The 18,234-nt window shown below is 40.0% G+C and overlaps 1 protein-coding gene across 6 annotated transcripts in view; it reads right to left on the bottom strand.

The window, feature by feature from the left end:
- Positions 1 to 316: 316 nt before the first annotated feature.
- The window catches only part of MKX (mohawk homeobox), a 49,758-nt gene continuing 31,840 nt past the window's right edge, over positions 317 to 18,234 (bottom strand). For 4 of the 6 annotated variants that reach the window (XM_032114222.1, XM_032114307.1, XM_032114576.1 and 1 more), the window contains 2 exons: positions 3,038 to 3,071; positions 317 to 2,929 (listed from right to left, as the gene is read on the bottom strand). In XM_032114222.1, the coding sequence (XP_031970113.1) occupies positions 2,743 to 2,929; positions 3,038 to 3,071 (221 nt within the window). In that variant the 3' untranslated portion in view covers positions 317 to 2,742. The remainder of the gene's footprint in view (positions 2,930 to 3,037; positions 3,072 to 18,234) is intronic. The other 2 variants (XM_032114402.1, XM_032114493.1) reach the window with 1 other exon arrangement.

Genomic DNA, 18,234 nt, shown 5'->3' with positions numbered 1-18,234 from the left:
TGACTCAGGTCAGTGATTAGCTATGGCTTCTCCCTGCACTCCTCCAGTGTGGAGGATTTATTATCATCATGCCATAGCATGTCATCATGACATAGTAGTCATTCCTCAAACCTTGCTGCAGTTATTTTCACTGGGGATGAGCTGAACTACTTCACACAACTATGTACCACGAGGTGTATTGATCAGACTAACTTTTCTGTTTCGTCCTTGCCTATCACATGCTTGTGTCCCCGTACAGGGAAACCCTGACTATTACAGGAAACCAGAAATGCAAATGCCTAAGGACAGATAAATGAATATTTAATTCAAACCAGCAAAACGTTGTTTGCAGTTATTTATTTTACTAAAATGGTTACATATGTTGAAACAAAGAGCAATAGTAATAATGTTTGTTTTTCCAATATCATAAATAATTACTGAGTTTTCATTAGCTGTTGGCTCAGCACTGATCATGACTTTTGTTATTTAAAAAAGACACACACATATTTCATCAGAACTTGTGTTTTCAGAAAACTCTAAAGCAGCAGTAGAAAAAAAAATAAATTAAAGGAAACAGTAACAAGAAATTAGGCCAAGTATTTCTTAAATTTAAAACCCATTTGATATGTTTTACAGATTATTCTTGTGCTTTGATCATTGGAAAGGAGAACCATTAGCAAATTGTTTATACAATGGCTTGCCTTCTCCAGTTCTACTTCAGAGGAGTCCCCAAAAGTACCCTTTTTACAAGACAAATTTTGTTGTTGCTTATACAGACAAAAACACTGAATATTTCTAACAGAAGAGTTTGTCAAAACCATGAATTTATTGTCACAAAATATTTAATACCAGAATAACTTATAATAGTATGAACGAAAGTGAAGTATTAACTCTCTGCTATTAGTTATAAACTCACATTATTATGCCAAAATCCAGTAAAGTATTAAAAATTAATGTCACAGAATCTTAAGACATATAATGATGCAAGTCAGTAAAACATACTTCAACTGTTCATACAGTCACAACATACATTTCTTGCTTGGCACTTTAAGTCAATGCAAATCAGCAATTTAGAAAACAAAGTAAAAATATATATGTACAAAATATTTTCATATCAAATAATTTTCATTGTACACTAAATAAAACCAACAACGTTATGTTACATCAAGAAGTTTCCTAAGAAGTCACACCAAGGCTGATATTTGCAATGTGTCTTGACTATTTTAGTGCAACTGAAACAGCCTCTATTTGCAAGTTAGTTACATCATTAGCATAGTCCTGCTTCCATTGATGTGGGAGTTCTGCCATTACACTCAGCAGGAACAGAACTAAACTCTTGCCTTGTTCATTGATGGCTCACCACAAAGAGAAGCAAGGAAAGGGATAAGTAGGAAAAAACCTGACAGGATACCCACAGGAAAAAATCCAAATCCTAGCAACAATCAGCTCTTTTCCAGTTTTCTGTAACTGATTCAGCATAAATTGGTTTTGGCTTTGCCACTGTTTATTCAAGCACTGTAAACTTCATTAGACTATTGTTATATGACTTAAGAATAACTTGTACACCTCCAGATAAAATTTAAAAATAAACCTGCTTTTATGATAGTTATTACACTCAATAGCAGTCAATTTTAGAGACATGACATTTAATACACGGTTTAGTATCTTCTTAAAACCCTCCTGCCTTAAATGCTGAGATTTTTCAATGTTTCAGTTCCCTTGTGATTCTTGTTTGGGCTTTGATAGTTTATATTATAGACTTTTCTTACTGAAATGTGAAATGTCAATCAACTGTCCTCATTTATGCAGTACATACAAAATAAAAATGTTTAAACCACGATAAAGTAATAAGTTCCACCATGGAAACATTTCTGAATGGCATTATAGTTTTAGTTTTGTACAAGAAGAAACCAATTTTACTTCTATCAAAACTTCAGTATATCACTAGTAAAGCTTTAAATTTATAGAAATTCAACTTGAATTTACAGCTAGTCTGGCTAAAACCTTCTCAACTAGAAATTTTTAAAGAGCAACACAGCTGAGATCATATGTATAAGTTCAAAATAATCTGAACAATTAACTTATTTCCTAAATTTGTGTGTTCTAGAGTATTGCACTTTTCAAAGGAATGATTTTGGTATTTTAATATACTGCATATACAGGTAAGAAACATGCATTAACAACCTTATCGTCACTTTGACAAAACATACTGTACAATTTTTATAACACTGTTGATTAAAAAAAGAGAGTGAGAATGATGTAACAATTTCATTAAGACTCATCAATTTGTACAAGTCAAATAAGCACAACTCTCCAGGGCCTTCAGCAGTAATGTGTTTAGCCCTCGGCTGCTTAAGCCCACTTGGAATAATATACAAAGTTTAAGCATTATGGCATTGTCATTTTGAGGCATAACACTGTTGTACTATGCCCACGTTATAGCTTATTTTTTCAAAGCAAGGCACTTACTGTAATAGCAATGCAAACATCTTATGCGCACTTTGATTAACATAAAATAAGTTAATGTTTTGATAAAAACAGGGTTTTTATAATTTACATGACTTTTATAGAAGCAATTGAACATTTCATTTAATACAATGAAAACATCTGGGTCAGAAGGGACCTTAATTTTTTTAACTGACCATTCTGTAAAAGGGGACCTATTTTCCACATTTTCCTCATATCAGTGAATCTGATTTTGCTGAAAACCAATCCTGTGAGGAAAATGTCCGTTTGATGTGAAAAAGAAAGAGGACCCATCTCTTAAAACTGCTGAACTAATGGCACTTTAACAGTCTTTACTTCTGATATATGTGATGATTTCTGAATGATGCAGCTGGTAGTTCCCTGAAGTTTATCCTTCCCCTGGGCAAGGTTCGTTAGGGCCATAGCTGCGTTGATCTCCTTCCAGTATGTTTCATCTTTGCTGGATCCCTTTCTGTTAGCTGCGCTAGATACAAGCAACAACAAATATTTACACACACATCTTACATAGCTACATGGTATCAGGAAAACTGTAATAACAGCAATAATTTTGGAAAATTGTGAAGTCCCTTACCTTTCACACTTATTTGGTCCATTCTCCAGATTTTCTGTAAACAGGAAAAAAAAAAGTCTATTTTATTTTAATAGTTTTAAAAACAAGCATGTTCAGGGAATAGGCATATTGAAAAATAACGCAAGGCTTATTCCAAAATTGATACCAGATTTAAAACAAAATCTTTGCTTTGACACATACAAAGGACAAGCTTCATGCAGGCATCTGCCTAGAGAAAGCTACACTGAAGGTGTAGCTGTTCTTGAAGGTTCACCTACATTTGGCAGGGTAATAGAGCTGTGTTTCAAAACATAAATACCAAAGACATAAGTAATTGCAAAACCTAAAAATAAAAATCAGCTTCATTGCCTTTCAGTGAATGCCTTTCAGTATGCACTAAAAATAGGACTCTCACCCATGCACACATGATGTGTGGGAGTTTTAATGCGCCCCTTGCCCAAGCAGTGCCTCAGTCACAGGGGCAGCTGAGAGGGACACAAGTAACAAGCACACCTGGTTAACAGCCCTCAAAGATGAAATTGCATCACAGGCATAAACTGCACTTCCTCATCAAGAGTCATATTTGTTCATTCACTAAGTCCTCACGTCCCAGAGAAGCCAAAAATATTTACCAGGCAGAAATGTATAAGCTTTATTCAGTGGGTTTGCTATCCTGACACAGAAATACATTATAGAGGAGCAAGAAGCCGCTGCCCAAATGCAATACCTATGCAAAACAAGTCAACCAAAGAAACAGCAACGGCATGAGCGCTAATGACTACAAGACCCAAAAAGCGTCTAAACACAACATAAATCTCATCAAGGAATGCACATCTTTGCAACACCAGATTCCCAAATACAAATCAAACTTATTGCTAGATTTCCATCAGATTATTAAAGTTGATCTTGTCTTTAAACAGAGCTTCCAGTGGAATAACCGTTGGTAGCCCTCCACTTAGGAGCAACCTTGCCCACCACAGCCAGCAGCCCATTGTCTCCTACAGCCAATAATTCAGCTCAGCTGCACTGCACAGTACTTGGAAGTGACTGCTGGAGACCACAGTCCCACTAAAGAAATGCAGGGACACCAGCTGTAATTTTAGAGATCAGCTGTTTGTCAAACTGTTTGATCTAGCAGGCCTCCATCCTTTCGCAAAACAGCTTTATAAATAAATGCTCACAGGTGACCAAGGTTTAAGTTTTGTTCCAAAAGTGCCCATCTTAAATCAGTATCTCTTAAGCTCTCCTAGATCAATGCTTGAATGGGATTCAAGATGGGAAGTCCAGCCTATGCAGAGGACAAGGAACCAAGGAAAAAAGAAACATTTGATCCAGAAAGAGGTACTGAATGACACAAAAATTCTCCTTCTTCATGCCATACTTGGCTATGAAGAATTCTTCAGCCCTGCTTCATTGTTTTTTTAATTAGAGACAATTTTAAAGAAGAGGTTTAGGACTGAATAGGTCAGTAGGTATAGAAATGGAAATGGCAAGTAATAGAGAACATCATTGCCAGAGCAAACCTGGATATAAATACACCTCTCTCAAGCATTTGTCAGTTTCTTTTGCAGTTGGAAAATATTTCCTATGAACAAAAAAATTGCTTGTACAAACTTCTGAGGGAAGTAGGTGTGAATGGTGACACACATTCCAATTCCAGCGTTTATTTGAAGGAGTATTTGCAAATATTTTTTACTGGTGTTTAGCCAGCTCTAAAAGAAAGCATCTTGCCCATGGTATATAATAGCAGTAGCAAAGCTAAAAAATAAAATCCAGGAGGAAAGAGCTGCCCATTCTTTAACTTTGCTGAAGATTTTTCCTGAATCACACATATTTTCTTATTCTGTTCAGATTTTATGTTTTTTTCTAACAAATAATTTATGTCAAAGAAACTCAAAACTGGGTTACAATAAAACCATCACTGACAATTTGCAAAAGCGCTTGCTAATAACTGCTCTAAAAGCACATTAGTACAATGAAGTCTGAAAATCCATCCTTTCAAAGCACAGGCCTTTTTTCCTTGCCAAAAATCCTTTTCTCCTATACCAAACCTCTGACAGCATATCCCAGTTTGCATTACCATAACATCCAAGCAGCTCCCACGTGGCTGAACAGCTCTTAGCAAAGGAAGTAAGTATTACCATATTTTTTTGGTTGGGGATAACCACAGTGAGAGACACAACGACCTTTCCTTATGCTCTCCTTGACATCTTGCCAGTCAAACCAACCTAATGTGACTCGAAGCAAAAGTGAGGTTCACTTCACATGCCATGAATCTGCCATCTAAGTCATGTATCTTCGTATCTTGTCCAGACTCCATTCATAAACAACAGATATCTCCTCCAAGAAGTGGTTTCAGCCATTCTATTTAACACTGCAGTCCAATGTCCCTGAGTGCTGCTGTGAAGCCAAATACATAGGTTCTGTTCTATGGTCCCTTCCTCACACTTTGTCCTTGGACAGCATTATCATCCATGTGGATATGCTGAGAGCTGGATGAGGAGAGGACCATATCTCTCCTTTGGATATTCAGTATGTCTATGATTCATATCTATATTTATTTAGAGAGATTTAGTACACTGCTAGCATAACTACAGCCTTAATGGCTTAGCTCAGCCTGGAAGAAATGCGGGCTGGTCATGTCTGGTTCTTCACTGGCCAAAGAACATAGATGACAAAATGTTATCAAATGTATAAAAAAATCCACAAAATTCTGAGTCTTACCCAATATTTTGCTCTTTCTTCATCTTTTGTAATCTATCCGCTCTGCCCCCAACTACTAATTAAAGATTTTGATAATTAAAGCATTTGATATTTGAGGTATCTGCACAAGAATTGCAAGGTATATTTCAACTGTAAAAGCAATATTTTCGTGAGATTGCTTCATGGAAGTGATCAAAGAACTTCATTCTCAAAATGGAAAGTGTTCAGTTTCTTGACCATCACACAACATGTTCCTAGATTTCATCTCTGAGGCAATAAGGAAATGGCACTGGGGCTGGGTAACCTCTCTGGCAATGGGGTTGGAAGGAATGGAAAAATGATGGAGCATACTGAATCTCACTGAGTAGCTTCATCTGAGGACTAGCCCCAGAGTAAGTGCTGATGGGCACTCCACTCATGACTCACTCCACTCTACTACATGAGAAGCAGCACTTTACCAGCGTTGAGGTACCAAGGCTGCTGCAGAGCTGTTCTCTCCAAGCACTGTGGTTACCTTTAATCTCACACACCTTTGGTGGCAGCACCTCTGGTCTCCTCTTAAAGAGTGTGGCTCTTTCAGTAGTTGGATCAAGGCAGGCTGTCACACAAATTTAAACCCCTACAGACTTGCCAAGCTTAGATCAGTGTGTCAAGTGACTCTAGGGAAAGCCAACACTGATGAATTACTGTATTCCACATCGTTGCCAAGACTCATTTGATAGGTTAAACAATGACGTTTACCCTACTGCATACAGACATAAATACATTTCAACAGCATACAACTGGCCAGCACAAATAATTTTGCTAAACAAACAACAGTAGTGTTCAATATCATATTTAGTAATTGAAACCAAGCTGCTGCTGAAAGTGTTTTGTAGTGTCTCAGAAAGGATTACGCTTCTTGTCAAAGGATGGTAGTAGGCTTTTAATGTATATTGAGATTGTATAATAAATATATTTAATACTAAACATCAGAAATACCTATTTGCTACAGGTCTGGAAATCACTTAAAACAGTGGTCATTTGCTCGGTAACCATAAAGTTTTAAACACTGTGAAAATGGAAACTCAGTCATTTAAAATTAGGGGTTGTCATTTATACTTCACTTTCTGGTGCTTCATTCTGCTCCCAGTTGCAAGCATCCAGAGAATCAGCTTTTGCCTACCCAAGAATGTCTCATTCTGCTCTCAACATCCGCCCAAAGAAACCAGCAAGGCAGGATATTTGTTCCCTCTTGTTTATAATAGGAAGTCACTATAAATCACCTACCAATGGAATCCTGTATACCTTTCCATTAGTATGAGTTTTCAGTATACAGTTTACTGTAGGACATAGTGCCAAGAGTGTAGACACCAGACAATACCAGCTTTGTGATACATGGTATTTTAGCATGGTATTTTTCAGGACTCACATTATTAATAATATACATGGCATCTTTTTTTCACCATGAAATTTCCTCATAAATATTAACTGGCTGATCCTGACAACTCTCTTGCAAGGTAGCCTGCAGTCCCTTTTTAGTAGAGACGGAAATGAGTCTCAGAAATCCAAAGACAAAATACTGCCTAGGCAATATTTTGATAATTTCAAAAGCATTTAAAAACAGATTTTTCCAGGATTTCTCTTATATTTAAAATGTTTTCCTTTGTTCTTCTGCTATCAGAAAGGACCAGCCAAAGAAAATTAACCCCAGGGTTCTTGCAGGCAAACCATCCTTAAACTGCACAATAGCATCACACACCTCTAATTTACTGTGCACAAAGGCTGTCTGGCTACACAGAGCTTGCAGCACATCCAGATATTTCAGAACAATTCAGATGCTTACTGCTCACTGCACCCAGACTAATAACTTTTATATACTTGGACAACTTCAGAGGTGTGCTAAATAATGTTAATTACATTTTATCCTTTGGATATAAGAATTCTGACCTAAGAATATCATGTGTATGGTGATGAACCAACTTCACCCAAGGCCCTGCAGGGAACAGTGAAGGCAAGACTGACCCCTTACGTGGCACCAAGCAGCCTCCACATTGCTCCCCCACTCACTGTGGTATCTGGCTCAAGCTGAGCCACAATAACTGGCTTAAACCCTGCTTTGTGTTATCAGGTAACACTGACAAAGCAAAGATGGCTTGAAACCAATAGGGGAAAGAATGTGTGAATGAGGGAACAAGACAGAGAGGGAAGGGTACAGAACATTATGTAGTGGGGAAAAAATGGGAATGCAAGTCAAGACACAGTAGGTCAGTCTCACATGACCGTCATACTTTTTGAAGCTACTTAAACATGTACAGATTCCTGATGAATTACACATCTTCTAGTCTAGCTTAAAATGGAGAGAAAGAAAAGAACTGCTGGCCTCAAATGGTGAACACCATAAAACATTTGTTGGTTCAATAAAAGGTCCTGTATAACTTATCTTCATTTTAAAATTGGCAACATTATTCAGTTGTTTCTCTCACTGCCTCTCCTGAACTTTCTTTTGTTGGTTTTGGAGACTCTGGCTTAACATGTGTTGACCAGCATTTTCAAAACAAGCAAGAAGAGGAAAAAGAAGGAGAAACAGGAAATAAATTGGGGCAGCTGAAAAGAAAAATGAACATTACATGTGTGAGTAAATTAGTGGTGAGATGAGGTATTTCTGTAGGTCACATACTTACACACACCTTGACTCCAGTATTTTCCAAACCACAATTTCAGGGCACGTAAGACTTTCAGATCTCTGTTTCTCCAAGGAAAAAGCTAGGTTAATTTGAGTTAATATTCCTTTACTCTTCTGCATTGATACAGCTCCTTTACCCCAAAGGATCCCAAAGTAAACCATGAATCACACAACACCACTAATACTCACCCACATCTGGGGAGGGAACGTGGCTTAGCCCAGGCTGCTCAGCGATGCAAGGGAGGGGAAATTGTAGCCCAGAGCTGCAGGCCAGGCCCTTTGCTCTTATAAAAAATGTCATTTAATCTTGGTGCAAAGACTGTAGCATCAAGAAAACCTCAGCTTCTCTAACCTTAATTGGAGGCAGCAGGAGCTGGCCATCCCATATTTACACTCGCAGGCTCCCGTTTTGAGCCTGATGTAAACAGACAAATGAGTTTGTAAACATGGATACTGCTCAGCCAGTGACCCACACTACCACAGGCTTTCTACACACAGGCAGGACTCATCCCACCCAGCACTGAAACTCCTAAAATCCTTTTCCTTTTGCACCATCCTCCCTGTTTCCTCCTCAGGGACAATAGACCTATTAAGGATGAATTACGGAGAAGTGCAGACAGGAAAGCTCATGCTGGAAGAGACTCCAAACCGCAGAGTCTCTTACAGAAAAATTCCCCAAACACGCCCCGGTGGCTGATCTCCTGCTGACCCCAGGCCACCTCCACATGGGATCCCTTCACTGTTGTCCCTTGTGAGGCCATTCCTGCCCAAAGCAGGTCCTGGACTGGGAAGGTCTGTGTGAAACCATCTGGTTGGGACTGGCAGCACTCATGCAGCAGAACCTTTTGGTGGAGGAATGAAAGTCCCTGTTGGAGTTTCAGGTGACCTGTGGCTGCAGACACAGCATGGCAGTGTGACCTGGGAGACTGCATGATACCAATCTCAGCTGGTCTGATCTCAGGGGCGTACTGGATTTCTACTGACAAAGATTTATTACCATGTCCTTTAGCTGGGTGGGAGGAGGAAGCTGTCAGAAACTTGCAGGAATGAGCTCTGGGCCCAGGCTCTAGAGAAAGCTCCTTTTCAGCAAAGCTTTATTTTACCACTGCTCTCTTTCTTCCAGGAGGAGGTTACAGAGCAGCTTGTAATGAAGTCAACTCCACAACTCTGTTACCTCACTCTTTGGCTTCACAGGGACACCAAGTATAACAACTGACCTGTCATCAGCTGTTACGTCCTTTCAGATGAACAAACTGCATAATGACAATTTATGTTCACAGTGACCGCCAGAGAGAATATTTTTTTTCCCTGTTCACCCCGTGGGTTTTTTTCCAGGAACAGCTATAGCCCTGGTCTGACATCTTCTATTAAGATCCATACAGTGGGTCTTGCCAGTGTTAGAAACATCCCTTTGCCATCATGCCCTAGACCAAACCTTTTCTGTGAAAACACTTCACTGCAATTTGTTTCTTGCATCAAACTTCACATACAAGCTTTAAGTGTGAAGGACTGCTATCACTCAAGTTATTTTCTGAATACCTGAGAACCTGAAGACGTTTTTACCTCATGCAGCCTGGAGCCTGATGCAGTGGGAGTAGGCATCTAATTACATTTTAATACATGTGATTTTTATAAAATGAGTGTACAAGCCCACAGAGACTGTGATAGGTATATTTTATAAATCGTAAAAGAGAACTTGAGTTTGCAAGTCTATATTAATATTTGCATTAATAAGTGCACTGAAAGCCCCACATAATAGTAGGCATGGTGCAAATGGTCTTACAGTCTTGAACTATGCACATGAATGTAAGAATTCATGAGTTAGCAAAATAGATAAAAACCTGGTGTAAATCGCTTCACTGTTCAGTCACAGCTGACTCTAAATTTCCCCTGACCATTGACAGTGTGTTCTCCTTGGTGAGATTCAGGGCACTGTGTGAGTCTTGTTTTCTTAGCCAGAACTTAGCAGAGCCTAAAATGGGAGCTGGGGCTGTGAGCACTGAGGTGAGCTGTTAACAAACTGGTGCTTATATGGTTTTATTTTCTTTTCATGTTTGCCGCAAAGCTGACTGAAATCAAATTTTTTCTTATTGAGCTGGCATGTTTCTCGTTGAGTCGTGCAATGTTGTCAGATTCCTTGGTGAGAGTCTCCCACATGCATTTCAGAATGCATAAAGAAACATCTGACCTAGGCTTCTTTTTTTTTTTTTTTTGTGTGTGTGTGTGTGTGTGTGTTATTTGGGAAGGGATTTACAACACGTGCTGTGCTGACTCATCAGATGAAGTGGTTTGCCCTTCTGTTGCAAACCATTAGGGGTTAACACTGAAAACCATGTTAGGCAGCAGGTAAGGGGGAGGCTGAAATAAAGAAAAGAGGAGAAAAGAGGAGAAGGGGAAGAGAAAAAATAAATAAAGAGTATGGGAGATGTTACAAAAAAAGAAAATGACAAAATGGAAAATGAAGATTCACCAGGAAAAAGAAGAGTAAGTAATATGAAGGGAGAAAACATACCACTATGTCAATTTTCTTTATTTTTAATACAAAAATATCCTTTTCCCACCCAGGAAAGTTGCTGTTGTGCAGGCCGGCACGTTCAGTCTTTCACTCTGGATCTAAAGAGTTTAATTGGGAGCTCTTAAAGACTAAAATAAGGCTTTAAAAATAAAAAGCTAAAGTCAAATGCAGCCAGGGTAAGCACTACTACACTCCAGCACGATTGTTTTTCATTAAAAAAGCAGGGTGAAAGGGAGGGTTTCAAAGCCGTATTTCAACCCTAGGCTGACACGACAGCAGTAAAATCTGATTTTGTTATGCTAGTTGGCTGTGGGTTTGGGAGCAGACCCTATATATGCAGTGTAATGTTATGATATGAATGCATGCACACAGGATATTTTCAGAAGCCTCTTGCAGAATATAGAGGAACATGCCACCCATTCCTGTGGCCCCACTTGCAGGAGCCAGCTCCTCTCCTGCTCCTGGGAGCCAAGCAGGCTCAGACATGGCATATGCTGTACAACGAAAATTTAAATTATAAGGTGCTGTATTTTCAGGCAAGTGGAGGAACTTCTTAGTGAATGTCAGAACTGATTTCCATGGCATGTTTAGCCAGAAGCATGGAGTAAAGAATGGGTAAGTCTATCTGAGAGACAAAATCCAGTTTCTTTCCCTTGCCTGTAAGATAAAGAACTAACAAATATGGTCTCTTTAAACATCCACTTTCTTCCATCCACTGCATGGGGTACTGAAATGTGCACAAAACTTCCCACAGAATCATAGAATACCCTGAGCTGCATCCACAAGGATCATCAAAGTTCAACTCCTGGCCCTGAACAGGCAGCCCCAAGAACTGCACCATGAGCCTGAGAGCATTGTCCAAATGCTTCTGGAACTTCAGCAGGCTTGGTGCTGTGACCGCTTCCCTGGGGAGCCTGTTCCAGTGCTCAGCCACCCTCTGGGTGAAGAACCTTTTCCTAATATCCAACCTTAACCACCCTGACACCTGTGCAAATACTAAACCCCAGATACCTAAGTAGTGTCCCAAACTTACTGTGCTCTGTGAGATCATAAGCACACAAATTCAAGCAGCTTGTAAGAAAAGTGCATCATCAGGGCTCCAGCAATCAAACAGCCATAAAAATGACTGTAAGCTGCAAAAGACCCTCACGGTAACCCAGACAACTGCTGCACAACAGATCCTGCAAATCCAGGGATTACATGTGAAATTTAAAACATTGTTTATATCTCCAGGGAGATACAGATATTTTCAAATATATACCTACCTGTATCTGCTTCTAAATTATGTTTGTATAAAAATGGGAATGGCTAAGCAATCTGCCTTCACACTAAGTATACTATGAGATACAGCAGTACAATCACACATGGTATTTTCTGTGGTCACCACTTCCTGAAGGGACATGATGAAGCTGTGCCAGGGCTGAACCTGGAGCAGTTGGTGACACCTTTCCCTGCACAACCTCGGTGCCATGACACAGCAGCTCTGATGCTGCTGCCGGAAGAGGACACAAGAAGAGAAAAGACAGTCAGGTGGACGTAGCACATTAAGTAAATCACGTTAGTGACTGACAGTCTCTCTGCTTGTGCTACAGGTTTGTGTGGGGCTCAATAAGTCATTCTAACTGACCTTTTCACAGTACAGTGCCACAGTACATTCCCTGGTCTCTAGACTCTGACTTGAGAGCCTGAGCTTTCAACTTCAGCAGTGCTGAGCACTCACAGGTGCAAAGGAGGTTAAATGAGGTTTTTATGCTGCTCTACATGCATAAAAAGCCATGAAATCATGAGCATCCACAAGGTCTTACGTATCTAAAATTAATTTAAATTGTAATTGTTTGGTGCCTTACTTACCCATTTGTGAAATCCTACAGATGTCTTATGGAAACACCTTCATTAAAGTTTGAAACGGGCCAGATAGAATGTATCAAGTTGCACTGAACAGCACATCATGAAATCAATCATCCTATCCTCAGAGGGGGTCAGATGTGTTCATGCTATGACTTTGGTGGTACAGAACCAGCACTGAGCACCCAATGAGGATATAAAATGGGTTTTGAGGCATCTTTCCAACCAGGCCAGGTTACATATGTCAGAAAAGTATCTCTTTCCTCATCTAGCTTGAAATGTGATGGGAACCCCTTTATTCAGCATCCTGAGGAATGATCACAACATACATAGAAAGCTGTCGTCACACACCTCCCTGACCATATGCAGAATAACCACAGAAAGAAGTTGCTGATTGAGCTGCAGGAAAAAGAGCTGCCTGTGGATTATTCTCATCTCCAGCTGCACAAAAGTGATTTTAGTGTTTGATAACATTATTTTTGAGTCAACTCTTCAGTTCTGTTTCCTCTGCTTTACCTTGTAAAGCTATTGCAGTCTTCATGCTCCTGCTCACCACAACTTGCACTGTTATTATTTCCATTATGGGATTTCTTCCGAAACCTAAATATTCCCTGGCAGCTTTTAAACAGGCCCTCAGAGATTCTAGTAAATTGGGAGGTATCTCAAGAAGGGTTGTGTTTTCAGTTTTCCTATTCACCGAGTGAGTGAGAGGCAGTGCACCAAAAGGCAGAAGGCTCTTGGAGCAGAACTGCATGCCCAGAGTTATTCAGGAAGATGTACCTATTTGCCAAGAGCTTTTGAAGAAGCAGAAACACCTCCTTCTACTCCAAACATCATGTTGTGTTTAAAATGGTTTGAGTCCCAGTGCAGTGCAATTCCAGTAACTCTGCAGAAGAATCATACTTAGAAGAGCTGAAAGCCTATGCGGGATATCATGGAGAATGATGCAGTGTAATGAATCAGCCAGACTGTGCTTGAATTCTCAAGGAGCAGCTAAACCTGAACACTGCAGATGCTCACTAACTGAAAGTTGTAAGCGCCTTTCACAGCAGAGTCTTTGCCTAAGACAGATGAGGCTCCTGCACTCTGAAGGAGCACATGTGGGAGGTCTGAAACAGTAGTAGGCCAGCACTTAACATTGCAAAGGCCTTGGATGTGAACAGCTTTGTGGAAGAAGGAGGAATTGCTTCTCTGGCAAAAGGTATGAAACAGTCTGTGATAACAGGAATGAGAGCAAGGATGACTGAACAAATATTTGCACTGAATGCCTTGTCAGGATAGGGGAATTGCTACTGATATGATCTTTACTTTCAATGTTACTGTTTCTGACAGTCTTACAGACTTTGCAGATGTTTATTGGCCACTAAATCATTCTTCAAGAATGTTGGCTCTGTTCCCAAACCTGAAGAGCCTGAATGTGAAGGGGTTTGTTATTCAACACACACTGCTGCTTTTGGAGACAGTGACTTTCAAGAAACCAGCAGGGAAGCATCGTCAACTGATAACAAGACAGGGACTGGATTCAGATTTCCCTGCACTCCGGGCCTCAGCTGCTAAGGCAGGCTGAGTAAATGAGCACCACGTAGCAGGGCACTGAGTATCCACGTGGCAGAGAGCACTGCCTGAGCCGTGACAGCAACGCTGCGCCACAAGAATGGACCTGCATTGCAACAAACATTGCTGCTGAGAGACAGGGCTTACCAGCTCATCCCGACCTTGACGTACTGCCTGCTCTTCTTGGTATAGCACAGTTGCATGAATTTTAGAGCCTTTATAAAGCTCGCTCCATGGTGCTGCAGAGATTAGTTCTGTTCTGCTCGGCTCCTCTAACTGCAGGACACGCTGCATAACAACGAGGCTCATTCAAACCCTTTGCCATTCATCTCAGGAAGAGCAGCTCGCAAAGACGCAATTGCTGAGCTGTGGAGGACCCTAAGCCACTTTATTTCAAGGCAAACAGATTTGCTTTCAAACAGAGTTTTTGAACTACAGGCAATATGCTCAGGCTAGTTTCTCTTGAGTGAAGATGCTGATTCTCTGAGATCACTGCCAACAGGTCTCACCTGAAAAAGCTACACTAGCCACTGGAAGCTGTACCTAAATAGAGACTGGACTAAAATAGTAGTAATAATAATTGTGACAGTAATAATACATATCTTTTAAATAACGAGTGATAAAAAGTAATCCATTCCCTTTGTATGAATAAAATTATGAATTATTGGCACACAGTGTATTATTACCAAAGGAAAGATGTACTATCCATAGGTATTAAATATATTTCTCCCAAAAAGGCACCAACACATTGACCAGTGGATGTGATCTAAAAGCAGTTAAAGCCAATTCCCTCCTCTAAAACCTAATTGAATTGCTGGCTATCAGCTTCCAAGATGAAAGACAGTGGTATCCAAAATAGCCCCTAGTAACATTTTCCCCCCAAATAGGGCAAATATTGTTTAAAAATGTCAGGTTGCTGCAGAGATAATGTGCTTCAAAAATATGTAAGACAGGTGCAGAAAGCAATAATGTCATCTTTACTATGTATTTGTTTTACATTAGCGCATACATGTTTTCCTGGAAGCCAGGAGATTTCTGCTGGGGAATTCTCTCCTGCAACTGTTTGCTGCATCAGACATAAAACACATACATATTTATGGCAAAGCCACATGGTATCTATGGTTAAATCAACTGACATACTTCAAAAAATATGACTTTTGATTAATTTGGAAGCTCTATAGGTCAAAACCAGCTCAGAAGCTTTATTAGCATGTATAAATCACTGGTCTTCCCTCATGTTACCATTAAAAAAAAAACCAAACAACCCTTCACCCAACAAGGTTTGCAATGGGAAACTGAGCTATAGATATATGTGAATAAAAATTTGGAAAATACCTGCATTCTTACAAAGCAATTCCTTACACAGATGCAGTTGGAAATCACTGTGAACTTCTTGTTCAAGGAGCAATTTAATTAATTTTATCTCAGAGTAATTCACACTTATGGAATTTTTATATGGGTCTTCCCTGACCTACTTAGATGTTTTCCTAAGCATCTGCAACAATCATATATTTGTACAGATACCCTCGCATTCTCACCTGCTTTTTAAGAATTAAGATCCTGAATTTCCACTTCTATAGAGAAAATCAGTAAGACAGGAAGCCACGGTTCCAGACATAAAGAACATCCACATTTTTCAGAAAATAACTATGGTGAAAGAAAGAGAGATCCTTTGATCCCTCCAACACAGTTCAACTCTAAGCTTTGAGCTTTTGGATGGAGGATAAGGGGAAGACTCTTAGCAGCCAAGCAAGCCAGGCAGCTACAACACAAACTCTCTAAGCTCTGTGAACTGTTTCATGTTTTCTAATTAACTTGCTGCTATTATTAGTAGTACTTCTGTTTCCACTTCTATAACAACAAAGGCTTTTTCTTTCATTTCACAAGAATTTTTTATTTTTGCCCGTGAGCCAAAGCTTTACCATAGAACGATTGCGTATACATCACAGTCTGTGAAGTTTATGGGGATCTGCAGAGGGCCTGCAAAGCAGACACAGCAAATCCCATGTGTGGACAGCCGCCTGCATTCCTGCCCACCATCCTTCTCCAGCAATGAGCAAACAGACATTGCACCACCAGCTGTATTTGAAAGTACAGGTTTCATCAGGATGCACAAACACCACCCTAGCTGGGTGGCACCGTCATGTTACTTCAGACAAACTAGTAAGGTGTTGGGAAAACCAGCCCCGCTGAGCACCACTGGGAGGGGCTCATCCAGCTCTCAGGCAGGGCTTGGCTAGTGTTGGCAGACACCATCAACCCCAACTGCAACTCCAGGTTCAGCAAATCTTTATAAAATACTCTCTGGACAGCACTTCCTAGGCAACTACTGTCTCAGGTAGGAGCATCCTGAGAGCTGCTCAAAGCACCCTGAAGGCTGCTGACCACCCAAAGCCCCATCTGCAGAGACACTCTCCCTTCCTCTCACACCTCAAACACAGCTGGCTGCCTCAAGCTGTTATAACACGAGCCTTGCACCCTTCAAACACCCAGAGGCCCAATTTGGGGCTTAGATGACACCTGCCCCATTCCTTTATTTTTGTTTTTGTAAGACTCATTAGCCTTTGTGCTGAAGCAGAAATTCCAGAATACAAACCAGGACACTGACAATGTGAGTATCTGTACCCTCAGATTCCAAGGAGGAACTGCCTACAAGAAACAACAAAATGTCTAAAAACCCTGGCATCAAGGACTTTTCCATTTGATTTTGGTTAATGTTAGGAAGCCACATTACTCAGATAGGCCTGGGTGAAACACCCTCTGCTTCATTTGTGAAATCTGCATTTCAGTAGAGAGAACAAAGTATAGGAACATATAGGAATATTCAGCCATATCCAGTGATTGCAATTCTCAATCAAAATTGCTTCTCAATCGTGTTGTCTTCTTTTCTATCATATCTGTCTTTTTCCACTTCCTCCCCATTTCCAACTGGATCCTCATTTTTCTTTCTCTGCTATGACAGGGGATGAGAAAAGCAAGAAGAGACTTTGCTGCAGTTCTTTCAAGAAACATTCAAGACTACCCATTGGGAAGGCACTTGGCTTGCAAAGCCAAAGTCACACTGTAGCAACCCATCAAATATGAGGTGCTGTGTGTGTTCAACTGCTGGCATTAAACTCTTGTTCTGTAAGATTTGGGTAGAAATTGGTAATTGCTGCCCCCCAAAGAGGCAGACTGGGAAGTATGACTTGTGAATACGAAGCACAAAGACTTTGGGGAAGTTTCCCCTGGCCACAATTGTGTGCACATATCCTACCCCTGAGTTTAGTAAGCTGGTTTCTATACAGCACTTAAAATGGAAAAAAAAAAATCCCTTTGAAAGAAGTGCCTTGAAACACTGATATTGGCAAGGGATGACACTCGCTGTAATTACTGAAAGACAAAATTTTTGATCAGGACTCCTTACTCAATTCTCTCCAAAGCCTCTCCGAGCTCCAAGTGCCGTGACCTTTAAAATCAAGGGAGCAAAATGTTCTCTGTTCTAATGACTGGTACTGTAAAAGCAGAAAATCCACATGCTAAAACTGAGATTTAAATTGTACTGTTTGGCAATAAAATCAGACTTGTTTCTTTTTGGGTATCAGAGTAAAACATGGTCTGTATAAAATGTTTAGAAGGATACTAAACTTTAGAAAAATTGGCTAAAGTTATAAACAGGGGTCCTACATTTTCAAGGATGGTGAAAACAGTATCTATGTAATGGCACAAAATCTATTGCTTAAATTCTACATTTACTTGCACAGAACACAAAAAAAAAAAAAAAAAAAAAAGGAAAATTTTCTCTGATTATATAATGAAGTTTCAGATGAGTTTACAGCTCTATCTCTAACTTTTGTTCTTTTTCTCAAAGACACATGCAGGAAACACTTCTGTACAAAACATCCCTACCTTCTAAGCAGCAGAAAGGATGCCCTACTTCGGACAAATACACACTTT

Source organism: Corvus moneduloides, chromosome 1 (genome assembly GCF_009650955.1).
Source record: "Corvus moneduloides isolate bCorMon1 chromosome 1, bCorMon1.pri, whole genome shotgun sequence".
Lineage (NCBI taxonomy): Eukaryota > Metazoa > Chordata > Aves > Passeriformes > Corvidae > Corvus > Corvus moneduloides.
This window is presented reverse-complemented; position numbering and strand designations above follow the sequence as displayed.